The sequence below is a fragment of the Schistocerca nitens genome, chromosome 3, assembly GCF_023898315.1.
Source record: "Schistocerca nitens isolate TAMUIC-IGC-003100 chromosome 3, iqSchNite1.1, whole genome shotgun sequence".
Classification (NCBI taxonomy): Eukaryota; Metazoa; Arthropoda; class Insecta; order Orthoptera; family Acrididae; genus Schistocerca; species Schistocerca nitens.
Window position 1 is genome coordinate 873,920,849 of NC_064616.1, and position 27,796 is coordinate 873,948,644.

The 27,796-nt window shown below is 44.3% G+C and overlaps 1 protein-coding gene across 1 annotated transcript in view; it reads right to left on the bottom strand.

Annotated features, from left to right (window-relative positions):
• Positions 1 to 27,796, bottom strand: part of LOC126249797 (rhythmically expressed gene 5 protein) — a 208,695-nt gene that overhangs the window by 111,311 nt on the left and 69,588 nt on the right. Inside the window, exon 2 of the mRNA XM_049951485.1 lies at positions 12,429 to 12,495. Coding sequence (XP_049807442.1) covers positions 12,429 to 12,495 — 67 coding nt within the window. The remainder of the gene's footprint in view (positions 1 to 12,428; positions 12,496 to 27,796) is intronic.

The following is a 27,796-nucleotide window of genomic DNA, read 5'->3' on the forward strand; positions in this document are numbered from 1 at the left end:
GCCATGTACCAGTTTTAAACAGTCACCGTTTTATCACCTCTTTTTATTGTTATATCTCCCCATTATGTTTTTAACTTTATCTCTAGGCTGCAGAGCGGTGTATTACTCTGCTGCCAGCCTGCCCCGCCTCTGGGAGGGAATCGAAATACAATAAAGAAAAAAACAGTCAGACAATCAGTTCCAGTCATTCCACCAGGAAGGAGGTACACAGCTTGTGTTGTCTGTAGTTCAGCCGTGCTTAGACGGTCAATACCGCGGTTCGATCGCGTCCGCATTGTTACTTTGCGGTGGTGGTGGTGGTTAGTGTTTAACGTCCCGTCGACTACGAGGTCATTAGAGACGGAGCGCAAGCTCGGGTTAGGGAAGGATTGGGAAGGAAATCGGCCGTGCCCTTTCAAAGGAACCATCCCGGCATTTGCCTGAAACGATTTAGGGAAATCACGGAAAACCTAAATCAGGATGGCTGGAGACGGGATTGAACCGTCGTCCTCCCGAATGCGAGTCCAGTGTGCTACCACTGCGCCACCTCGCTCGGTTACTTTGTGCCAGGAAGGGCTTTCAACAAGGGAAGTGTCCAGGCGTCTCGGATTTAACCAAAGCGATGTTGTTCGGACATGGAGGAGATACAGAGAGACAGGAGCTGTCGATGACATGCCTCGCTCAGGCCACCCAAGGGCTACTACTGCAGTGGATGACCGCTACCTACGGATAATGGCTCGGAGGAACCATGGCAACAACGTCAGCATGTTGAATAATACTTTTCGTGCAGCCACAGGACGTCGTGTTACGACTCAAACTGTGTGCAGTAGGCTGTATGATGCGCAACTCGACTCCCGACGTCCATGGCGAGGTCCATCTTTGCAACCGAGACACCATGCAGCCCGGTACAGATGGACCCAGCAACATGCCGCATGGACCGCGCAGGATTGGCATCACCTTCTCTTCACCAGTGAGTGTTGCATATGCCTTCAACCAGACAATCATTGGAGATGTGTTTGCAGGCAACCCAGTCAGGCTGAACGCCTTAGATACACTGACCAGCGAGTGCAGCAAGGTGGAGGTTCCATGCTGTTTTGGGGTGGCATTATGTGGGGCCAACGTGCAACCATATCGGCAGCATATTGGCGAGGCATTCGTCTTCATGGACGACAATTCGCGCCCCCATCGTTCACGTCTTATGAATGGCTTCCTTCAGGATAACGAAATCACTCGACTAGAGTGGCCAGCATGTTCTCCAAACATGAACCCTATCAAACATACCTGGAATAGATTGAAAAGAGCTGTTTATAGGCCACATGACCCACCAACCACTCTGAGGGATCTACGTCGAATCGCTGTTGGGGAGTTGGACAATGTTGACCAACAGTGCCTTGATGAACTTGTGGATGGTATGCCACAACGAATACAGACATGCATCAATGGAAGAGGACGTGCTACTGGGTATTAGAGGTACCAGTGGGTACAATAATCTGGACCAACACCTCTGAAGGCCTCTCTGTATGGTGGTACAACATGTAATGTGTGGTCTTAATGAGCAATAAAAAGGGCGGAAATGATGTTTATGTTGATCTCTATTCCAATTTTCTGTACAGGTTTCGGAACTCTCGGAACCGAGCTGATGCAAAACTTTTGTTGATGTGTGTTGTTCCGAACTGGACATCAACCCGCCAAACGTGGATATAGGTGGACTGACAGCTGCACCTAGCAGTTAGTATCCAGATCATCATCAGGATCCTGTCTACAGGCGCCGCCGGGAAGAGCCAAGCGCAGCAACCTACAAGTGATCGTAGTCATTGTTCACTGGATTCAGGGCTAGGCCAGAGTGACAGTTCAGTGGAAGTGAACTTCAGACCACTGCATCACAACAGCTTCACACTAAAGTGTAATATTTCTTAATACATCATTGTAAATTGTTGCTAATCTATGTTGCCTTATATTTATCTGTTGGCAACGCTAGGTATAGCTACTGCATGTAAACAAGCCACCTTAAAACAGCAACTAATTTCTGTGCCTGCCACATATTTATGTTGAACACTAAGAGCATACAGTGAATACAACAAACTAAGTAATGTTATTATTATTACTTCTTTACTTTCTCAGACGTTAAGTCTGGTTGAGAATGGGAAGTGACGCGGACCTTGATCAAGCGTCACTTCCTATTAACTGTACGGTATGTGTTATATTGCATTTAGGAACTTTCGGGTAATTGAACATGTATCAATAATTACGGATTTCTGTAGTTGTATATATGTGTTTGGATGTAGCTGTATTGCATTGATGTACTGGTGGATATTGTGTGGTATGACTCCTGTAGTTGATACTATAATTGGTATGATGTCAACTTTATCCTGATGCCACATGTCTTTGACTTCCTCAGCCAGTTGGATGTATTTTTCAATTTTTTCTCCTGTTTTCTTTTGTATATTTGTTGTATTGGGTATGGATATTTCGATTAGTTGTGTTAATTTCTTCTTTTTATTGGTGAGTATGATGTCAGGTTTGTTATGTGGCGTTGTTTTATCTGTTATAATGGTTCTGTTCCAGTATAATTTGTATTCATCATTCTCCAGTACATTTTGTGGTGCATACTTGTATGTAGGAACTTGTTGTTTTAAAAGTTTATGTTGTAATGCAAGCTGTTGATGTATTATTTTTGCGACATTGTCATGTCTTCTGGGGTATTCTGTATTTGCTAGTATTGCACATCCGCTTGTGATGTGATCTACTGTTTCTATTTGTTGTTTGCAAAGTGTGCATTTATCTGTTGTGGTATTGGGATCTTTAATAATATGCTTGCTGTAATACCTGGTGTTTATTGTTTGATCCTGTATTGCAATCATGAATCCTTCTGTCTCACTGTATATATTGCCTTTTCTTAGCCATGTGTTGGATGCGTCTTGATCGATGTGTGGCTGTGTTAGATGATACGGGTGCTTGCCATGAAGTGTTTTCTTTTTCCAATTTACTTTCTTCGTATCTGTTGATGTTATGTGGTCTAAAGGGTTGTAGAGGTGGTTATGAAATTGTAGTGGTGTAGCCGATGTATTTATATGAGTGATTGCTTTGTGTATTTTGCTAGTTTCTGCTCGTTCTATAAAGAATTTTCTTAAATTGTCTACCTGTCCATAATGTAGGTTTTTTATATCGACAAAGCCCCTTCCTCCTTCCTTTCTGCTTAATGTGAATCTTTCTGTTGCTGAATGTATGTGATGTATTCTATATTTATGGCATTGTGATCGTGTAAGTGTATTGAGTGCTTCTAGGTCTGTGTTACTCCATTTCACTACTCCAAATGAGTAGGTCAATATTGGTATGGCATAAGTATTTATAGCTTTGGTCTTGTTTCTTGCTGTCAATTCTGTTTTCAGTATTTTTGTTAGTCTTTGTCTATATTTTTCTTTTAGTTCTTCTTTAATATTTGTATTATCTATTCCTATTTTTTGTCTGTATCCTAGATATTTATAGGCATCCGTTTTTTCCATCGCTTCTATGCAGTCGCTGTGGTTATCCAATATGTAATCTTCTTGTTTAGTGTGTTTTCCCTTGACTATGCTATTTTTCTTACATTTGTCTGTTCCAAAAGCCATACTTATATCATTGCTGAATACTTCTGCTATCTTTAGTAATTGGTTGAGTTGTTGATTTGTTGCTGCCAGTAGTTTTAGATCATCCATGTATAGCAAATGTGTGATTTTGTGTGGGTATGTTCAAGTAATATTGTATCCATAATTTGTATTATTTAGCATGTTGGATAGTGGGTTCAGAGCAAGGCAGAACCAGAAAGGACTTAATGAGTCTCCTTGGTATATTCCACGCTTAATCTGTATTGGCTGTGATGTGATATTATTTGAATTTGTTTGGATATTAAGTGTGGTTTTCCAATTTTTCATTACTATGTTTAGGAACTGTATCAATTTAGGATCTACTTTGTATATTTCCAATATTTGTAGTAACCATGAGTGGGGTACACTATCAAAAGCTTTTTGGTAATCAATGTATGCGTAGTGTAGCGACCTTTGTTTAGTTTTAGCTTGATATGTCACCTCTGCATCTGTTATCAGTTGCTCTTTACATCCTCGTGCTCCTTTGCAACAGCCTTTTTGTTCTTCATTTATAATTTTGTTCTGTGTTGTATGTGTCATTAATTTCTGTTTAATGATTGAAGTTAATATTTTGTATATTGTTGGTAGGCATGTTATGGGGCGATATTTAGCTGGGTTCGCTGTGTCTGCTTGATCTTTAGGTTTCAGATAAGTTATTCCATGTGTAAGTGTATCAGGGAATGTGTATGGGTCTGCAATGTAACTGTTAAATAATTTAGTTAGTTGTGAATGTGTTGAGGTGAACTTCTTTAACCAGAAATTTGCTATTTTATCATTTACAGCGGCTTTCCAATTGTGAGTAGAATTAATTGCCTGGGTGACTTCATTATTATTATTATTATTATTATTATTATTATTATTTCTTTACTTTCTCAGACGTTAAGTCTGGTTAAGAATGGAAAGTGACGTGGACCTTGATCAAACGTCACTTCCCATTAACTGTACGGTATGTGTTATATTGCATTTAGGAACTTTCGGGTAATTGAACATGTATCAATAATTACGGATTTCTGTAGTTGTATATATATATTTGGATGTAGCTGTATTGCATTGATGTACTGGTGGATATTGTGTGGTATGACTCCTGTAGTTTATAGTATAATTGGTATAATGTCAACTTTATCCTGATGCCACATGTCCTTGACTTCCTCAGCCAGTTGGATGTATTTTTCAATTTTTTCTCCTGTTTTCTTTTGTATATTTGTTGTATTGGGTATGGATATTTCGATTAGTTGTGTTAATTTCTTCTTTTTATTGGTGAGTATGATGTCAGGTTTGTTATGTGGCGTTGTTTTATTTGTTATAATGGTTCTGTTCCAGTATAATTTGTATTCATCATTCTCCTGTACATTTTGTGGTGCATACTTGTATGTAGGAACGTGTTGTTTTATAAGTTTATGTTGTAATGCAAGCTGTAGATGAATTATTTTTGCAACATTGTCATGTCTTCTGGGGTATTCTGTATTTGCTAGTATTGTACATCCGCTTGTGATGTGATCTACTGTTTCTATTTGTTGTTTGCAAAGTGTGCATTTATCTGTTGTGGTATTGGGATCTTTAATAATATGCTTGCTGTAATACCTGGTGTTTATTGTTTGATCCTGTATTGCAATCATGAATCCTTCCGTCTCACTGTATATATTGCCTTTTCTTAGCCATGCGTTGAATGCGTCTTGATCGATGTGTGGCTGTGTTAGATGATACAGGTGCTTGCCATGTAGTGTTTTCTTTTTCCAATTTACTTTCTTCGTATCTGTTGATGTTATGTGATTTAAAGGGTTGTAGAAGTGGTTATGAAATTGCAGTGGTGTAGCAGATGTATTTATATGAGTGATTGCTTTGTGTATTTTGCTGATTTCTGCTCGTTCTATAAATAATTTTCTTAAATTGTCTACCTGTCCATAATGTAGGTTTTTTATGTCGATAAATCCCCTTCCTCCTTCCTTTCTGCTTAATGTGAATCTTTCTGTTGCTGAATGTATGTGATGTATTCTATATTTGTGGCATTGTGATCGTGTAAGTGTATTGAGTGCTTCTAGGTCTGTGTTACTCCATTTCACTACTCCAAATGAGTAGGTCAATATTGGTATAGCATAGGTATTTATAGCTTTTGTCTTGTTTCTTGCTGTCAATTCTGCTTTCAGTATTGTTGTTGTTATTATTATTATTGTTATTATTATTATTGTGGCCTTCAGTTAGAAGACTAGCTTCTTGTAGCTCTAGACTATCCTCTGTATCTCCTAATAATTACTGCAACGTACATCCATCGCTCCACTGGCAAACTAAGGATTCAGTGATGATATGTCCTATCAACTGATCCCTTCTTGTAGTCAAATTGTGCCACAAATTTCTTTTTTTCTCCAGTTGGAGTCTGCACCACGCTACATTCGATCTACCCACTTCATCTTTATCATTGTCCGCCCCAATAGCTGAATGGTCAGCGCATTGGAATGCCACGCACGAGGGCCCGGGTTCTATTCCCTGCTGAGACGGGAGATTTTCTCCCCTCAGGGACTGGGTGTTGACACCATACGGTCATTTAACCATCTTCAACATTCTTCTGCAGCATCATAATCCACAGTCTTGTACTCTCTTCTTGTCCGAATTGCTTGGTCTTCCTCGTTTCACTTCTCTACAAGGCTACACTCCAGACAAAAATATGGAAACACCAAAATAACAACACATTAAAAGACCTAATACGATGTAGGAAAACCGTTGACATTCAAAACTGCTTCCAGTCGTCTCGGAATGGATAAATACTGGTCCTGTGTAGCTCCCAAGGGAATATTATAACACTGTTCAGTCAAAATAGTGAAAAATGGTCAAATGGCTCTGAGCAATATCGGACTTAACTTGTGAGGTCATCAGTCCCGTAGAACGTAGAACTACTTAAACCTAGCTAACCTAAGGACATCACAATATCCATGCCCAGAGGCAGGATTCGAACCTGCGACCGTAGCGGTCACGCGGTTCCAGACTGTAGCGCCTAGAACCGCTCGGCCACTCCGGCTGGCAAAATAGTGAAAAGTTCGGGTAATAATAGTGATGCAGGTGGAGAGCGATCACGCACTCTTCTGTCCAAAGTAGACCACAACGGTTCAGTCATATTGAGATCTGGCGACTGTGGTGGCCAGGGTAGGCGAGACAGTTCATCTTCCTGCTCACCAAACTAGCCCTGGACGACGTGAGCTGTGTGAACAGGGGACCTGTCGTCTTGAAACACAGCATCACCGTTGGGAAATAAACACTGTACCATAGGATGGACCCAATGAGCCAAAAGGTTCAGATAATCCTTGAAAGTAATGCGACCTTGCAGAGTAACCATGGAGCCATGGAATATGGCTGCCCAAAGTCACAGAACCCCCACTATGTTTCATTATTGGGACGTAAACTCGGCCCGAAGTTGGAAACATTGAGAGACAAAACACATCCGATAAAAAGGCTTCCTTCCATTGCTCCATAATCCAGGTTTTACAGCTTCTGCACCAATTTTCCTGGTACCGGCATTTGCATCAGTGATGAGTGGTTTTGGAATTCCAGCTATGGAGTTCCCTTCGTGTTGTTTTGGTGCTGACAGGGTTTGCGAGAGTAACATTCAGTTCTGCAGCGACATTTGCAGATGTCGTCTTCTTTTTCGTCACAATCCTCTTCAACGACCGTCCGTCACTATCACTCAACACATACTTTCGTCCGCTTTGTAACTTAGCGGATGATGTTTTTCCGCTCTTCCTGTATGAGGAGCCTCTTGAAACTCCAAATACTTCGGTTACTTTGGTTACAGAAGCACCGACCATAAGTGCCCTTAGCTTCGGCATAATGTACTCACAACTACACAGAACATTTTTGTGACCACGACTGACGCAACGTATTGAGAACATTGCACAGGGTTAAGTGCAACAGCGCAACCTACAGCGTTGGCTAACATCTGCACGCGCGGTCGCACTAGCAACTTGTGACCATATCGTTTAAAGATACACTGTATTTTCCCAATACCTCTGCAACAAATTTAAGTCTTCCCTAATATTAATTTTAGGTGTTCATCCCATTTTATACAGCCTCTTGAAACACTGTTCAAAAGAATTAGGGGAACACGTGTATCAACGCCCTGTAAGTTAAATCTACACTCCTGGAAATTGAAATAAGAACACCGTGAATTCATTGTCCCAGGAAGGGGAAACTTTATTGACACATTCCTGGGGTCAGATACATCACATGATCACACTGACAGAACCACAGGCACATAGACACAGGCAACAGAGCATGCACAATGTCGGCACTAGTACAGTGTATATCCACCTTTCGCAGCAATGCAGGCTGCTATTCTCCCATGGAGACGATCGTAGAGATGCTGGATGTAGTCCTGTGGAACGGCTTGCCATGCCATTTCCACCTGGCGCCTCAGTTGGACCAGCGTTCGTGCTGGACGTGCAGACCGCGAGAGACGACGCTTCATCCAGTCCCAAACATGCTCAATGGGGGACAGATCCGGAGATCTTGCTGGCCAGGGTAGTTGACTTACACCTTCTAGAGCACGTTGGGTGGCACGGGATACATGCGGACGTGCATTGTCCTGTTGGAACAGCAAGTTCCCTTGCCGGTCTAGGAATGGTAGAACGATGGGTTCGATGACGGTTTGGATGTACCGTGCACTATTCAGTGTCCCCTCGACGATCACCAGTGGTGTACGGCCAGTGTAGGAGATCGCTCCCCACACCATGATGCCGGGTGTTGGCCCTGTGTGCCTCGGTCGTATACAGTCCTGATTGTGGCGCTCACCTGCACGGCGCCAAACACGCATACGACCATCATTGGCACCAACGCAGAAGCGACTCTCATCGCTGAAGACGACACGTCTCCATTCGTCCCTCCATTCACGCCTGTCGCGACACCACTGGAGGCGGGCTGCACGATGTTGGGGCGTGAGCGGAAGACGGCCTAACGGTGTGCGGGACCGTAGCCCAGCTTCATGGAGACGGTTGCGAATGGTCCTCGCCGATACCCCAGGAGCAACAGTGTCCCTAATTTGCTGGGAAGTGGCGGTGCGGTCCCCTACGGCACTGCGTAGGATCCTACGGTCTTGGCGTGCATCCGTGCGTCGCTGCGGTCCGGTCCCAGGTCGACGGGCACGTGCACCTTCCGCCGACCACTGGCGACAACATCGATGTACTGTGGAGACCTCACACCCCACGTGTTGAGCAATTCGGCGGTACGTCCACCCGGCCTCCCGCATGTCCACTATACGCCCTCGCTCAAAGTCCGTCAACTGCACATACGGTTCACGTCCACGCTGTCGCGGCATGCTACCAGTGTTAAAGACTGCGATGGAGCTCCGTATGCCACGGCAAACTGGCTGACACTGACGGCGGCGGTGCACAAATGCTGCGCAGCTAGCGCCATTCGACGGCCAACACCGCGGTTCCTGGTGTGTCCGCTGTGCCGTGCGTGTGATCATTGCTTGTACAGCCCTCTCGCAGTGTCCGGAGCAAGTATGGTGGGTCTGACACACCGGTGTCAATGTGTTCTTTTTTCCATTTCCAGGAGTGTATTTTGATGCAGGCTGTACCTAAGGTCTTATTTTTGTATCCCGCCTGGATAGGCGGTGCTTGGGTCTGCGTCTGTGAACTGCTTCTGTAATATAGGCCGAGAGTGAAGGAAGCGAGAAGGAGCAGGAGAGGTGAAACCCTTCGGTACTGCATGTAACTTTAACACTTTTAATAGGCTCAAAAACACAAGTAAATATCAAATGCAAAAAAAAAAAAAAAAAACTTGGCTAGGATGGGCACGTAGGTGTGAAGCCGTAGTCCATGTCTAATCCTGTGAAGTTAGGATGACTGTTCTGTATTATCTCAAAACTAACGAATACTCGTTGCTGTCCAAATTTTAACTGAACGTAACTAATACAAAGTCTCAATAGCAAGCTAGCCCACTCGGTAGTAGAAGCGATATTTCCAGGCCGTCTGCTCTTGATGAAATGGCCGAAACCAAGACAGCATTCCCTCAGCTCCTAGCGTCGGCCAGAGGGCGCTGTGGTCGGCGTAGTTAGTTTTCTCTCGTAGTGCCAACTTACGAGAGCGTGCACCTACGTTGTGGCATCGTAACTATAGACGCCACACTTATTGCATGGCTTGGAATATTCACTTTCAATGTCGGCAACAATTAAAATTATTCGCCATCTATTGGCTATGTTATGCATTACAATGTCGGCTGATCCCTCAGAAGGAAGTGAGTACCAGTGTCCCAGCGTTTTCTCGTGAGGTACACAGTTGGCAGTTATTATTTGTGGACGTTGTACTCAACCAAGCACAGGCAATGAGACATTTTAATGCAGTGCATGTTGAAAGGGCAGTCAGTCTGATCAAAAAAGGATGGAATTTTGGTCGTGTTTCTGAAGATTCCAATGACTCTCGATGTGTCATCTGTAGGTTGTGAACTCGCTACAGGTCTTGCTGCTGCAGATGTCAATGTCTCTCCATCTGTCATCCATAGGTTGTGGACACGCTAGAGAGCGTGTTGGACAAAGTTGCCGACGCAGTACAACCCCACTTGAAGACCGATATCTGGCTATCTCCGCGTTGCGGCGTCGCACGGAAATCGCCAGAGCACTGGAAGACGATCTCAGAAGGACCACTGGAGCCACTGTGTCTGATCAGACTGTAATGAACAGGTTACGAGAAAGTACCTTGCGATCCAGACGTCCTGTTCCAAGTACCCCACTTGACGCGCCAAAATCTTGCAGCTCGTTTAAGTTCAGCCGTACCTGTCAAATGTTGTCTAGAAAATCGACAGGTTCCCTGATCTGTGATGTTGTGGGAAGGCTTCAGTGCTGACAACCATACGAATCTTGTCGTTCTTCATGGTCGCCTTACCACTAGGCAGTACAGTGAACAGATCCTGTTGGACCATGTGGTGGCTGCTGCATACGATGGTGGTCCTGAATTCCGTCTAATACCAGGGTATATGTGGCGGGCGTCAGCAGGGATGTCTTACGAAACCTGGACGTTGAGTAATGGAATGGCAAGCGGTGAGTCCCGACCTAAGCCCCATCGTGCATATTTGGACATGCTCGTCAGACGTGTTCGTAGTCGTCTGTTCCACCACAGATTCTCCAAGAACTCTCAGCGGCTTTCGTTGAAGAATGGGAACGAATACCACAGAGTGACCTCTGTAGACTTATGTGTCAGGCGGTGATAAACTTTCTTTTTATGTAAACGATCGAGGATGTAATGATGTTTTGTTGTGTACCTAATTTGAGAAAGATAAATATATAACTTGTTAACATCCTCACTCAGTCCTCAAATATTACTCGGGGGGAGTATGACAAACGCCATACGTCGTGTTCCTCTAATTATTTTGAGCAATGTATTACCCCCAAAAACGATGAAACGTGCTACAGATGTTAGCTATTAATGGGCATTACCTTGCATTTATTCACGTTTGGAGAGTGTTAACAATTCATAACATCAAACCAAAATTTTGTCTAAGTCTTTCGACACTTCGTTGCTATCGTTTCATGGTAATGCTTTCCTGTAGACCTCTACATCGACAGCGAACAATCTCTTAATGGTGCTGACCCTTTGTGATAAATTGTTTATGTGTATTGAGAATATTAAAAGGTCCTTTCACGTTCCCTCGGTGCACGCCGATGTAACTCTTGTTTCTGTTCCACAAAAATTGATAGAGCCAACCACTCATCTTCGAAGATACTTCGTATGATCCTATCTTCAGTGTTAATCGACAATGCTGGAAAAGTGTCCAGTGCCTTTTGGCTCAGTCTATATGTTCACGTGCATCTGTTACATACCTGTGATGAAGTGCTCATATTACCCTGTCCATTCCCTATAAAATTATGATAGGCGAAGAGCGCACTCGAAAAATAAATGACGTGAGCGGTGGAAAGACTAGCGATATTTGCGCAGTAGGGACAGGATGTCTCGGAGGTGTCGCGCGGGGTTAACGTAGCGTGGCGCTTCCGCCTAGTCGTCAGTTCGTCCTTGCGGCTGTCATTGAGACCTGTCACGCTGAACTTGGCTTATATCCGGCAACAGTGTTTCACCCAACAGAACGAAATGCCTGGGCGATTTCCGTGCACCTTACTGTCTTACTTACGCGTTTGAATGCAATCGGCACAGACACTCCTGCAGATGAAGTACTGTACATTTTACGATTTTTTTTAAATCTACAGGCTGTATTAATTATTAACGAAGTATGCTACATGAGATAACAGAAATTGGAGTACATTTTTGCATTACAATAAATACATAATGGGTAAAGAACTCGTCATTAAAACGTCCGTTGTCACCTGTCTTCTAATTTCAGAGTGTTTTCTGTTATATTTAGCTGATAAACATTTTAGTAATTGTAGCAGAAATTTTTCACGGAGCTCAACGTAGTGGCTGGCCACAGCTCTTTTGTTATGCTAAAGGAATAAGAAGCGAGATAAATACGGTTTTTGAGGAACCAATCAAAAACTCTAACGGTGATACTGTATTTGTGGGATACAGTTATCCGTGGGTGCTTCTGGTGGAGATTTTGCAGTCTCGAGCTTTCTTGCCACTCTAAGCATCTACACGTTTCATTTTTTATATAGGGTGTCGAGCTTGTTGTAAAGAGCAAGGGTTAATGCAGAACCAGAACAGTATTAGCATATACTTAAGATCTATGTTCTAGTGCAACCCAGATACTAAGAAACTAAAACAGGGCCGATAATCTTGTTCTGCTTCATTTTCTTACATCACCAAAAAGTGCTGTTGGAAAGATTCTGCTCGTTTCAGAATTCGACAACTGTATAACTCACGATGGACTCTCTTTCAACAAACCGTTACTCACCTGGCATTTTTGTTGTTTCGCAGTACTCTTTCACTTTCATCGTCAGCATATTGTACAACAGGTTCATCTGGAAGAAAAGTGAAAATACTTAATGAAAGGCTTATTTACTTCATGAATGAAACATTAATCACTGAGCAACTAGAATCATACAAACAAAGTAAGTTCACTAGGAATGAACAAATTCTAGTAGAAGAGAAGGAAATCTCAAGAAAATTAAGAATACCAATAAAGCAAGTGGCTCACTGGAAACGTTTTAGGGTATGAGATTGCGAATTCAGTAAAGATGTTTAACGAATAATTCTAAGAATAGCTTCACGTGTCAGGCGGAAGAATAGGTAACAGGTGTTAGCGAACTAAGCTGTATGTTGTCTAAACTAACTTCCGGAGAAGGTGAAATAGTAAAGATAGAGAAAGAAAGAAAGGAGAAATGGAATCGAGGTAATTTAAACATAGGAAATATTTAGTAAGACTGAAAAAATCTGTATATTAAAAATTCACAAAAAACATCAAAATAGCGTCCCAGAAGTAAACAACTGCTGTCATCCACATGGCAGGGAAACAAATAAATGGTCTAAGTAATATAAACGATAAAAATGGGTAATGGATAATGCACTGGAGTGTAAATATAGACACTAAAGGTATCAACTGAATCTTCCTGTACACGGAAACCAACTTGTGCACCTCCTTAAATAGTCTTTCGGATGCACTCTTAGATGCTTCGCAACTATTTCGTATCAGCCGATCATTAGTTCACTGTATTGTCTCAGGTGCAGCCGTACGCCGACACATTCACGTGGTGGCTGTAGCAAGAAACTTTAGCGAAAGTGAAGTGTGAATCAGTGTTTGCGAGGAAAACGTGTACGATCTGACACACACTTTATGGAGCCGTAGAAGTGGGTGAGCGGCGATCTTGGGTTGAATAAAAGATGGACCGCATTGTTTAACACTATCTATGCTTCTCGAAGGGCAAATCCGTTGAATACCAGAAATAGGGAAGGGACTGAAATTGCTACGATTATGTCCAAAACAACATTGTAGAGATGTAGATGAACAATATGTAATATGCTGTGTGTTGTACTTTTTTAACATAGGTAGTAAATATATTCGTATATGAATCGTTATATACCACTTGCATGGCCCCCACATCACACAAATTCCCATTTTTTACATAAAAAAGCACTCCGTCTTCAGGTCACGAGTGGCCTACCGGGATCATCCGACCGCCGTGTCATCCTCAGTGGAGGATGCGGATAGGAGGGGCGTGGGGTCAGCACACTGCTCTCCCCGTCGTTATGATGGTATTCTTGACCGAAGCCGCTACTATTCGGTCGAGTAGCTCCTCAATTGGCATCACGAGGCTGAGTTCACCCCGAATAATGGCAACAGCACATGGCGGCCTGGATGGTCACCTATCCAAGTGCCGACCACGCCCGAAAACGCTTAACTTCAGTGATCTCAGGGGAACCGGTGTATCCACTGCGCCAAGGACTTTGCCTCATTTTTTACATGTCCTAATTTTTAACCAAATTTTCTTCAGCAATTCTTGCTCGTTGTTAGTGTACTACAACATATACACACTGTTGTGCTCCTCTCGTAATGATTCAGTGTCCAAAAATGATCCATCTACGTTATTGACAAATTTTCTACACCTTTTTGCGTATACTAATCCGTACAACGGTTTAGCAACCGACAGTGCAGTAGTAAGTGCCTTACTCCAGCCAGAGAAAAATATTCCTACAGCCGCATTTTCAGTCCACCCAAACGTAAATGATCACGTCCCATAAGGTCAAATCTTTCAGTGTCTAGGAGTGAGAGCAAAGGTCTGTAATTAAATTACATTATATGTCGTATGGCACTGTTGGCTGGGAAATCCAACACAGTAGGTTCTACCGCCTAATCGGAAAGGATGTTCTTCAAATACACTCCTGGAAATTGAAATAAGAACACCGTGAATTCATTGTCCCAGGAAGGGGAAAATTTATTGACACATTCCTGGGGTCAGATACATCGCATGATCACACTGACATAACCACAGGCACATAGACACAGGCAACAGAGCATGCACAATGTCGGCACTAGTACAGTGTATATCCACCTTTCGCAGCAATGCAGGCTGCTATTCTCCCATGGAGACGATCGTAGAGATGCTGGATGTAGTCCTGTGGAACGGCTTGCCATGCCATTTCCACCTGGCGCCTCAGTTGGACCAGCGTTCGTGCTGGACGTGCAGACCGCGTGAGACGACGCTTCATCCAGTCCCAAACATGCTCAATGGGGGACAGATCCGGAGATCTTGCTGGCCAGGGTAGTTGACTTACACCTTCTAGAGCACGTTGGGTGGCACGGGATACATGCGGACGTGCATTGTCCTGTTGGAACAGCAAGTTCCCTTGCCGGTCTAGGAATGGTAGAACGATGGGTTCGATGACGGTTTGGATGTACCGTGCACTATTCAGTGTCCCCTCGACGATCACCAGTGGTGTACGGCCAGTGTAGGAGATCGCTCCCCACACCATGATGCCGGGTGTTGGCCCTGTGTGCCTCGGTCGTATGCAGTCCTGATTGTGGCGCTCACCTGCACGGCGCCAAACACGCATACGACCATCATTGGCACCAACGCAGAAGCGACTCTCATCGCTGAAGACGACACGTCTCCATTCGTCCCTCCATTCACGCCTGTCGCGACACCACTGGAGGAGGCGGGCTGCACGATGTTGGGGCGTGAGCGGAAGACGGCCTAACGGTGTGCGGGACCGTAGCCCAGCTTCATGGAGACGGTTGCGAATGGTCCTCGCCGATACCCCAGGAGCAACAGTGTCCCTAATTTGCTGGGAAGTGGCGGTGCGGTCCCCTACGGCACTGCGTAGGATCCTACGGTCTTGGCGTGCATCCGTGCGTCGCTGCGGTCCGGTCCCAGGTCGACGGGCACGTGCACCTTCCGCCGACCACTGGCGACAACATCGATGTACTGTGGAGACCTCACGCCCCACGTGTTGAGCAATTCGGCGGTACGTCCACCCGGCCTCCCGCATGTCCACTATACGCCCTCGCTCAAAGTCCGTCAACTGCACATACGGTTCACGTCCACGCTGTCGCGGCATGCTACCAGTGTTAAAGACTGCGATGGAGCTCCGTATGCCACGGCAAACTGGCTGACACTGACGGCGGCGGTGCACAAATGCCGCGCAGCTAGCGCCATTCGACGGCCAACACCGCGGTTCCTGGTGTGTCCGCTGTGCCGTGCGTGTGATCATTGCTTGTACAGCCCTCTCGCAGTGTCCGGAGCAAGTATGGTGGGTCTGACACACCGGTGTCAATGTGTTCTTTTTTCCATTTCCAGGAGTGTAGTTCAAATGGCTCTGAGAACTATGGAACTTAACATCAGAGGTCATCAGTCCCCTGGAACTTAGAACTACTTAAACCTAACCAACCTAAGGACGTCACACACATCCATGCCCGAGGCAGGATCCGAACCTGCGACCGTAGCGGTCACGCGGTTCCAGACTGACGCGCCTAGAACCGCTCGGCCGGCGTATGTTCTTCCTCCGTGGGCATTGACCCATTTACTTGCTGATATGTGAGATTGACATCGTATGCGTATTTGTGGAATGTAGGTGAGTGTAATGGATGCGTGAACAGTTAGCGTTTTGTTTGTGTTGTATGAGGAGTGTTTAAAAAGTTTCCGTTTGAGGGCGTTGCTGCAGCGTATTTGCATCGTACCGCGACTCCTACGCGAGTATGTAAGCACCGGCATGTAGAAAAGGGATTAGTGTATCATTCACGTCTTTCCGACGTACGTGCGGTAGATGTGGAAACGTGAACTATCGCGACGTTATTACCAAATGCGTCAAAACCAACTCAATGTTAGTCTTTCCTTGCTGCCGAAGGACAAAGACCGGTAAAGAGCCGTCAGAGAATGAAGAATGCGTATGGAGCAGCATGTCTATTGAAAACCACCGCTGTGGAATGGTGCACCAAGTTCCGTGCTGGCTGCAGTTCGACACATATGATGCTGGTCATCTGGGAGGCCAGTCTCATCCATTACGTACAAGTTGGAGATAGTCAAGCGCCCGCTCCATAGTCCTGATGTCTCCCCAAGCGATTATCACGCCTTCGGTCCCTTGAAAAGGACTCCGAAGAGTCGACGATTACCGTCGGGCGAGGATGCGTAGCAGGCAGTTATGGACTTCTTCAGCCTTCAGAACAGATGTTTTACCAAACGGGAATCTTCAACCTGGTGCATTGGTGAGGTGACTGGCTCACTGCTCACACAGAGTTTGCCGCATAGGCAGGAGAAATTCTTATGCAAGTTTGTCAAAGTATTTTTGGTAGGTCCATTACAACGACGACCATCTTAACATATCCCATACGAAAGATGTATGAGGGTCATTCCAAAAGAAATGCACACTATTTTTGTAAAAATAGTTTTCATTCTGCATGTGTGAAAGTTTAACAGTGTTTAGATACATCCTTCCCGCTTGTTTTCAAACTTAGTTCAACCTGTTCCCGTGAGTGGCGCCCTCACAACATGTCTTCAAGATGGCTGCTACACTTGACGTTCGTCAGAAGCAACGTGCTGCCATAGAATTCCTGTGCTGTAAAAACGAGACAGTGGGAAACATCCACAAGAGGTTGAAAAAATTGCATGGAGATGCTGCTGTCGATCGCAGTACACTTAGTCGGTGGGCAAGCAGGTAACGTGATGAAAGTGGGCACGGCAATATTAAGAATTGTCCTCGCAGCGGGAGGCCACGTACTGCACACACTCCAGACAATATGCAGAGTGTTAACGAATTGGTGACTGCTGACAGACGCGTTACAGTGAACGAATTGTCACGCTACGTTGGGATAGGGGAAGGAAGTATTTGCAGAATACTGAAAGTGTTGGCGTTAAAAAAGGTTTGTGCCAGGTGGGTTCCCAGGATGTTGACAGTGGCTCACAAAGAAAGAAGAAAAACGGTATGCAGCGAACTTTTGGAAGAGTACGAGAATGGTGGAGATGAATTTCTTGGAAGAATTGTGACAGGTGATGAAGCATGGCTCCATCATTTTTCACCATAGAGGAAGAGGCAATCAGTGGAGTGGCATCATGCAAATTCACGCAAGAAAAAAAATTCAAAACCACACTTTCTGCTGGAAAAGTTAAGGCTACGATGTTTTTCGATTCCGAAGGACTCTTGCTTGTTGACATCATGCCAAGTGGAACCACCATAAATTCTGATGCATATGTGACGACACTGAAGAAACTTCAAGCTCGACCGAGTCGTGTTCGACCACACCGGAAAAAGCAGGATGTTTTGCTCTTGCACGACAATGCACGGCCACATGTCAGTCAAAAAACCATGGAAGCGATCACAAAACTCGGATGGGCAACACTGAAACACCCGCCTTACAGTCCTGACCTGGCTCCATGTGACTATCATCTCTTTGGGAAACTGAAAGACTCTCTTCGTGGAACAAGGTTTCAAGATGATGACTCCATTGTGCACGCTGCCAAATAGTGGTTACAACAGGTTGGTCCAGAATTTTACCGTGCAAGTATACAGGCGCTGGTTCCAAGATGGCGTAAGGCAGTTGAGGGGGATGCAAATTATGTGGAGAAATGAAAATATTGTTCCTAAAGGATGTGTCTACACACTATAAAACTTTCAAACATGTAGATTAAAAGACGGATTTAAAAAAAAATAGTGTGCATTTCTTTTGGAGTGACCCTCGTAATTCTAAATATTTTCATGGATTACTACATCTGTTTCCCATTTTTGTGGTAAACATTAAACAGATTCTGGACCCGCAGTTTCCGAATTCAAATTTTTGTTATAAGAGTAAACCTTGTGACATGTAATTACTCTACTGGCCATTAAAATTGCTACACTACGAAGATGACGTGCTACAAACGCGAAATTTAACTGACAGCAAGAAGATGCTGTGATATGCAAATGATTAGCTTTCCAGAGCATTCACACAAGGTTGGCGCCGGTGGCGAAACCTACAACGTGCTGACATGAGGAAAGTTTCCAACCGATTTCTCATACACAAACAGCAGTTGACCGCCGTTGCCCGGTGAAACGTTGTTGTAATGCCTCGTGTTTGGAGCGGAAATGCGTACCATGACGTTTCCGACTTTGATAAAGGTCGGATTGTAGCCTATCGCGATTGCGGTTTATCGTATCGCGACATTGCTCCTCGCGTTGGTCGAGGTCCAATGACTGTTGGCAGAATAAGGAATCGGTGGGTTCAGGAGGGTAATACGGAACGCCGTGCTGGATCCCAACGGCCTCCTATCTCTAGCAGTCGAGATGACAGGCATCTTATCCCCATCTCTGTAACGGATCGTGCAGCCACGTCTCGATCCCTGAGTCAACAGATGGGGACGTTTGCAAGGCAATAACCGTCTGCACGAACAGTTCGACGACGTTGGCAGCAGCATGGACTACCAGCACGGAGACCATGGCTGTGGTTACCCTTGACTCTGCATCACAGACAGCAGCGCCTGCGATGGTGTACTCAACGACGAACCTGGGTGCACGAATGGCAAAACGTCATTTTTCCGGATGAATCCAGGTTATGTTTACAGCATCATGATGGTCGCATCCGTGTTTGGCGACATCGCGGTGAACGCACATTGGAAGCGTGTATTCGTCGTCGCCATACTGGCGTATCTCCCGGCGTGATGGTATGAGGTGCCATTGGTTACACGTCTCGGTCACCTCTTGTTCGCATTGATGGCACTTTGAACAGTGGACGTCACATTTCAGATGTGTTACGACCCGTGGCTCTACCCTTCATTCGATCCCTGCGAAACCCTACATTCCAGCAGGATAATGCACGACCGCATGTTGCAGGTCTTGTACGGGCCTTTCTGGATACAGAAAATGTTCGACTGCTGCCCTGGCCAGAACATTCTCCAGATATCTCACCAATTGAAAAGTCTGGTCAACGGTGGCCGAGCAACTGGCTCGTCACAATACGCCAGTCACTACTCTTGATGAACTGTGGTATCGTGTTGAAGCTGCATGGGCAGCTGTACCTGTACACACCATCCAAGCTCTGTTTGACTCAATGCCCAGGCGTATCAAGGCCGTTATTACGGCCAGAGGTGGTTGTTCTGGGTACTGATTTCTCAGTATCTATGCACCCAAATTGCGTGAAAATGTAATCACATGTCAATTCTAGTATATTTGTCCAATGAATACCCGTTTATCATCTGCATTTCTTCTTGGCGTAGCAATTTTAATGGCCAGTAGTGTAATTATGTTCGTTCTCTTGCTCTTTGACTAAAAGAGGCTGTGAGTGGACAGAGCTGTGTGGGTGATGGTGCTGGAGATGGAGAGTTAGTGCAGTGGGAGGGGGAGGGGCGACATCGTGTCGTGTCGCGCGGATGTTAAGAACGTCCACTCCGCCGGCTCAGCTTGGCGACCGTGAGAGGACTCGTTCAGTCTAGGCCCTCCAACAGAAAACCTTTCATGAGCACAAGAACTCGCCAGAGAAGTTTCTGGAGACGGCTGTTACGTGGAATGTGTCATACGACACGTTGCAGGCTCTGCCAACCGCGAGTTAATACTCGGCGCTACATCCGGGACGCGCCTGGCGCGGGAAAACCGGCACCCATCAACGTCCTCTGGCCTGTCGCTGTTTTATTCATGCGCGTTGTTAAACAAGAAAAAGCCTCCTTCTTAGGGCACTGAGTAAGCACCACTCTCGCTGAAGCTCGTGTGACGAAGTGCTAACCTGACTCAGATCTTGTCTCAGCACACTGACCAGGAGAAAAATAGTTACTACTCTCTTCCAAGGTAAAGTTTTTAGCGTTTAAAACAGCTCGCGCTGAGGTGGCTGCAGGCAGAGCACGAACTCTGAAGAGACAAGGATGTGTGCAGATTCGGCCGCCACTTCCATAGATTCACAGAAAACCAAAATCAGGGTGAGCGAACGGTGATTTGTCACGCTCGTCCGACTTACACGTCTGGAGCCTTAACCACTGAGCCATGTCGCACGGTTTTTCCCATCTTGGTTCATTACAATAATTTGCGGTATTGTGTTGTATTGTATGTTAAACCGGGGACCTAGAAACGACGGAGTTGTCCACAACCCCACAACGACTACCGCAGTCCACTTCACCCGTCCGCCGCCTCACACCGAACCCAGGGTTATTGTGCGGTTCGGCCCCCGTTGGACCCCCAGGGAACGTCTCACACCAGACGAGTGTAACCCCCATGTTTCCGTGGCAGAGTAATGGTGGCGTACGCGTACGTGGAGAACTTGTTTGCGCAGCAATCGCCGACATAGTGTACCTGAGGCGGAATAAGGGGAACCAGCCCGCATTTGCCGAGGCAGATGGAAAACCGCCTAAAAACCATCCACAGACTGGCCGGTTCACCGGACCTCGACACAAATCCGCCGGGCGAAATGAACGTTGTACATGTTTTTCACAACCTGTCACTGCTTAAGTGTTGTTATTTCCATTTGCTTATTCGCGACGTGCTTAGAGGAAACAGTGCTCTTCATGAGGAGTCAAAGGTAAACGATTCCTATATAACTAAGTATAGCAACTTTTGCTCTTCGAAGAAGTTCTAGTTCTTGTACGAATATGTGGCACTTTTTTTATACGCTCCGTATACGGTACAACAGGAGGTGCTGCCAAACGTAAGCTACACTCCGCATATGGAACGACAGTGCTGCTTTTACATATTAAACTCATTTGCTAGATCTCTTCGTAATATAGGAACCGTGGGAAACACACAGAAACAAAATGTACGTGTATACTACAGGAAACTCGTGACATGAATCTAACGAAAAGTCCTCTTGGTTACATCTGGTCGAGATTTAATTCATGGGCTCCTTTGCAGATGTGTAGAAAGAGATGGACCAATTCCCTGGACCGAGTGAGGTGGCGCAGTGGTTAGCACACTGAACTCGCATTCGGGAGGACGACTGTTCAAACCCGGGTCCGGCCATCCTGATTTAGGTTTTCCGTGATTTCCCTAAATCGCTTCACGCAAATGACTGGATTGTTCCTTCGAAAGTGCACGGCCGACTTCCTTGCCCATCTTTCTCTAATCCGGTGGGACCGAGGACCTCGCTGTTTTGTCCCCTCCCCCAAATTAACCAACCAGCCTATTCCCTGGCATTTGGAAGCTTGTGCGTTTCGGATTCCATATCGTAGAAGGCTGCGAAACCACACGGAATGCTCCGAAGGTAATCTTACATCAGAGCATCAGGGATTCGATGCAACGGTGTGTTCAGACATATATCAGTGTAAACACAGGGCATTTTGAAGAGCATATGCAATGAATAGTTCCATGTGGTACCCCGTCAGTCCATAACGTTTCGAAACTTGATTAATCAAACAGAGAAAAGTTAAGAGAATGATTTCATTGCTTCAGGTGTTCCACAGACATAGTTTCCCCTCACTTGAGTACAACACACAAAACTCATACAATCATCTGAAACTGTCAGAAAAGTCCTCCTTTGTGATGTCAAATTGGCTTCATTGTTGGTTATGCTGTCAAAGCGTTGACCCTTCGTCTGAATTTCTATACTTTGCCGTAGGTTCGTATTGATAACACCGAGTCTCGTCACCCATCATGATTTTTTTCCAGAGAACAATTAACCGCGTTTTGAGTTTCAATACACTTGCTGCATGTGTCCACGCGTTGGTGTTTGTGTTCCGGAGCCACCCGAAACAATCTGGCGCATGTCTTGAACATTCGATTTAGATATGTTATTTCACTGCGATCTGTGACAACATCTTTGACACACTATGACAGCACGTCCACTACTGCCTGCTCAGAACTGACTGGTCGAATGCACATCTGTTGACAGTTTTTAGTTCAAATTACCACCGTAATTAATGTCAGTAATATGCCAGGAATAGCCGGCCGCGGTGGTCTCGCGGTTCTAGGCGCGCAGTCCGGAACCGTGCGACTGCTACGGTCGCAGGTTCGAATCCTGCCTCGGGCATGGATGTGTGTGATGTCCTTAGGTTAGTTAGGTTTAAGTAGTTCTAAGTTCTAGGGGACTGATGACCACAGCAGTTGAGTCCCATAGTGCTCAGAGCCATGCCAGGAATAAAATCAGTCTATTAACATTTGACGGACGATGTTCTTGTACTTTCTCGTGATTGTTGTAGTATTACGAGTTGTAGAAAATAAGTTCTGTTACATAAAGAAAGCGTTTTCGGATAGACATGCACACATTTTCTTGGTTCAAATGGCTCTGAGCACTATGGGACTCAACTGCTGTGGTCATTAGTCCCCTAGAACTTATAACTACTTAAACGTAACTAACCTAAGGACATCACACACATCCATGCCCGAGGCAGGATTCGAACCTGCGATCGTAGCAGTCGCACGGTTCCGGACTGCGCGCCTAGAACCGCGAGACCACCGCGGCCGGCACACATTTTCTTCTTGTATATGCGGAGAACATGTCCTCAAAGTTTGATCGTTCCATTATATTGCACCCTGTATTTTCTCAACGGTAAATGTGTTATAAATAAACACAATTTGAAAAGAACAGTAATGTCACTTAATTTTTCAGTTGCTAAGAGGGATGTTCAGTATGCTGCCACAGAAATCGTAACTGAAACCTTTTGTTCCGAGCATACCAACCTATTGAAACTAATAATAATAATTTTTTAAGAGTAAACCGCCATTTGACTGTGTATTTCTACGTTATCTTCTGTACTATCTAGATTTTGGTATTTATGCCATAATCAAGTACAATGCCAAAAGCTGTTAGACCGTAATAATGGTCTAACAACTTTTAGCATTGTACTTGATAATGGCATAAAAGCCGAAATCTAGATACCACAGAAGATAAATGTAATGAAACAAAGTCAAATGGCGGTTTACTCTTTCAAAAAATATAACATGACTGTGGATCAGTTCAGTCGAAAACTTTTTATAGGAATTTTTAATTAAACAACTAGTAGCATGTGCAGCATAAGAACTAAGATGTTTCCCTTTACTGTTAAAGTAGGTTTCGCTTGTAACATGCGTAGTGTCCGAAACAAATAAGCTACTTTTTTAAGTTTCAGCTACTAAGCTATTTAGTAATATGTAAATGACCAGTACATTGCCATATATACAAATTATTAATCTACACATAGTCTCTAAACTAAATTGTTATGCACTACTTAGAACTAACTACAAAACACTTAGTCACTATTTGTATTACCAAATATGCTAATATCTAAGTTTAAATCAAGGTTCTTTCCATGTTGCGAAGGTCATCGTTAGACACTCGGCCTGTATGCCGCTCTAAATGATGCCCATATAAGAAATTATTTGTGTTAAATCTTAGTGAAACTGATGAGAACAAAGCATCGGCCTTAGATACGTCCAAATTTGACAATATTTTCCGTAATATATGTCACATTTCGATAAATGGTGGCACAAAATTTTCGTACGGTTGTATGAGTGATTCGAAGTGCTTAGATTGTAGCTAGTTTGGTGAGTTCACTGTGAGCCCAATGTGAAGAATTTCATCCTGCACACACTTTAGCTTCAGTTTACTTATGGATGTAGCACTGCTGCATCACACGTTTTGAGTCCTGCAATCTTTGGTGACTCATCAACAAAGCAGATTTTTGAGACGATCGTAGCGATAACTACAGGGAGCGAAACAAATAAGTAGTGAGTGGTTTTTCGTGATGAGCAACAAGCGTTTTACGACATGCTACTGGAAGGAGAGCAACGAAGGAAGCAAATACAATTAATAGAAATATATTTTTTGAGACCTCGATTAGAGCCACAAATATGTGGTTTCACGAAATGAAAAAGAAACTGATGATGTAATAAACCTTTCCTTGACTTATACTCCCGATAGGAAGTGGAAATAGGCGCCGATGTTCTGCACCAGTATTGGTAGCTTTTATCACATAAAAATGTGACGTGTTGCTGTCGTTGGTAGGTGTCCTAAACAGTGACATCCACCGAAGGATTTATGTTAAAATGTAGTTACGGTCGTTGGCCTTCAGTATCAAAGGCCAACTGTGCTGAATGACTAAAGGTACTAAAAAGCAAGTATATACAGCTTCGGTACTAAAAACAGTAAACTAAGAATGAGTAAAAAAAAAAGTTGTGCGAATTTCACAGTCATTTTCGAATATAAAGACGACTGATACCATTACTTATCACATACAGAGACAAAATTCGCATCTCAACTGTGTGCAGCTTACTTATAAAAGAGAGAGAGAGAGAGAGAGAGAGAGAGAGAGAGAGAGAGAGAGGGGGGGGGGGAGTAGACTACGAAGGAGAGTGTTCACGTGGTGCAATGTTACAACAGGCATTAAACGACAGTACGATAGTTTATGTGGCAACCAGCGGATTACATGCAAATGATGTTGACGAGTGTGAGAAGAGGTGGATGACAGGTTCTATAGACAACCGAACAGGAAAGACGCTACAGCTGTGAGGTGTAGTTGGTGTGTACTGTCTGGTGTAATGTGGCTCACATTTGCCACGAGTTCGGATGATTGAACCAGCAGACCATATGCGGAGAAGGTTGGTGCTAAATACCTTGACTCACCAACAGACCATCAATGGGGGACGACTGGAGTTGTTGGAGCAGTGATGGTAATGGTTATGTGACGATGAGTAAATTCTCTGTTGACAGTACAAGAATCAATAGTAATACTTAACTGGGGCTGGGGATATCGTGATCATGAAAGCGGTTCCTCTGGAATGAGGCTCTTCCGTCGCACTTAGGTCGAGCTGACCTCTTCGATTACTCTAAATAACATTGGTTGTATTGTCTTCGTCATTTTGGGTTTTTCTTTTATTTTAAGTACGTCTATCTGTATGCTATAATTCTCACATTGTTATACGATGTCATTTGCAATTCTGTTCTTCAGCTATTGTTGTACTTATTGTATGATTTACGGTGTTTGCCCTTTAATTTTTTGTCTTTACTATAAGAGCATATGTATATTTCATATAATGTTGTTGTATAGTGCTATTTGTAATTTTGCTCCAATGTCATTGTCATCACTGTCGTCGGCTCTCTAGTGTTTGTCTAATTGCGCTTTTATTTTACTTCAAGTGAGTGTTTATATGCTATTCTTCTTTTTGAGTTTATGTTTCTTCGGCACTTTATAGCCGTTGATGGCTGTATGGCCCTTGTCACCCAAAGGCAAAATAAAGAAATAAAAGAAGCAATAGCAGTAGTAACAGTTCTGCAGGTCGTTACTAGCGATAGCTCTGTGAAAAGGACGCCAGAAGATAAAGCCCTGGACTCATTTGGAGAAACACGTGGACATTTTCTTTCATTGATTGGAGAATTTCAGGAAAATAGAAATCAAACTGGCCGTGAAATTAGTTATCTCTTCTTTTAAAGATGGTCCTACTTCCTAACAAAGCACCACTAACATCAGTCAGAAATAGAAGTACTATTTTGATAATATGTACTCGTAGAAATACTAGCAAGTAGTTTAGTTACAGTTATATGCGATGTAAGCAGAGTTTGCTACGTTGAAATATATGTAATTATACACAGCGTTAGCTTAACCATGGAACGTTGAAATATGGGAGTGATTCAACAATTTCGACAATAAGGATACTCATGAAATAATGATACGCCTGTTCTGCGTTGTGCTGCTGCAGCCGCTGTATTCCGAAGCACTCCGCATGTGACATATGAGGACGTTCAGTAAACTAACGCATAGTGGAAATTAAAACATTCTTTGGCAGAAGCTGAGGTAGTATGTCTTATGTACGCAAGAGCTCTCACAGCCAAACTTGATTTCACAGGCCCGTGGGCTAGTACGCTATAATATAACATTGGCAGTCCCAGCTTTTTAACATACAGGGTGACAATTTTTTAACTATATGAAATAAAATAGTCATAACTTCTGAAAGATTTACGTTAGGACGTTCAAGCTGCACGGGGTGGTCGTGGGGCATGATGGGAATTAGTATGCACAGTATGGTTTGCTTCAGCGGTGAAGCTCATTTTCATCTGGATGGGTTCGTCAATAAGAAAAACTGGCGCATTTGGGGAACATAGAATCCGCATTTCGCGACCAAGAAGTCTCTTCACCCTCAATGGATGATTGTGTGGTGTGCAATGTCCAGTCACGGAATAATCTGTGCGATGTTCCTTGATGGCACGGTGACTACCGAACGGTACGTGAAGGTTTTGGAAGATGATTTCATCCCCATTATCCAAAGTGATCATGATTTCGACACGATGTGGTTCATGCAAGACGGAGACCCCATCGAAACAGGGGAGTCCTGGAGGAGCACTCTTGGGACCGCATTCTGGCTCTGGGTACCCAGAGGCCACTGGCATGGGCCTAGATTGGCCGCTATATTGTCCGGATCTGCGACTCCTTTCTATGGGGCTATATTAAAGACAAGATGTACAGAAATAACCCCAAAACCATTGCTGAACTGAAAACAGTCATTCAGGAGAGCATCAACAACATCGATGTTTCGACACTTCAGTCATGCAGAATTTCGCTATTCCTCTGCGCCACATCATCGCCAATGATGTCATGTCATAACCTAAATCCAAATATCTGCAGTGACCTTTACATTTTGAATAAAGTGTGACCGTGCCGTAGTTTGTAACTAATTTAGGTTTTATTCATATAGCCGGCAGGGGTGGCCGAGCGGTTCTAGGCGCTACAGTCTGGAACCACGCGACCGCTACGGTCGCAGGTTCGAATCCTGCCTCGGGCATGGATGTGTGTGACGTCCTTACGTTAGTTGGGTTTAAGTAGTTCTAAGTGACTGATGACCTCAGAAGTTAAGTCCCATAGTGCTCAGAGCCATTTGAACCAGCCAGCCGGCCGCTGGTGGCCGAGCGGTTCTGGCGCTACAGTCTGGAACCGCGCGGCCGCTACGGTCGCAGGTTCGAATCCTGCCTCGGGCATGGATGTGTGTGTTGTCCTTAGGTTAGTTAGGTTTAAGTAGTTCTAAGTTCTAGGGGACTTATGACCACAGCAGTTGAGTCCCATAGTGCTCAGAGCCATTTGAACCATTTGAACCAGCCATAGAGCCTTATACAGACATTACATTACAGTAATATGAGGAAAACTGGTACCTGAGCGAACTCTAACTACTGGATTGCAAATGAAAAGCCTTTTGTGACGTAAGGTGTATTCAGTGCTGATTTTACAATTCAAAATTTTAGGGAAAGCTTGCAACAGTTAGACTGGGATGAGATGTACAGGGAACATGATGCTAATTTAAAATTTGACCTATTTCATGATACCTTTGTGAGTATATTTGAAAACAGTTTCCCCAAGAAAACAGTGAAATATAATTGTAAAAAGCCATGGCTTACTAAAGGGATAAAAATATCTTCTAAATAGAAAAGGGAAATGCATCTTATAGCTAGGAAGAGTAATGATCACAAAACAGTGA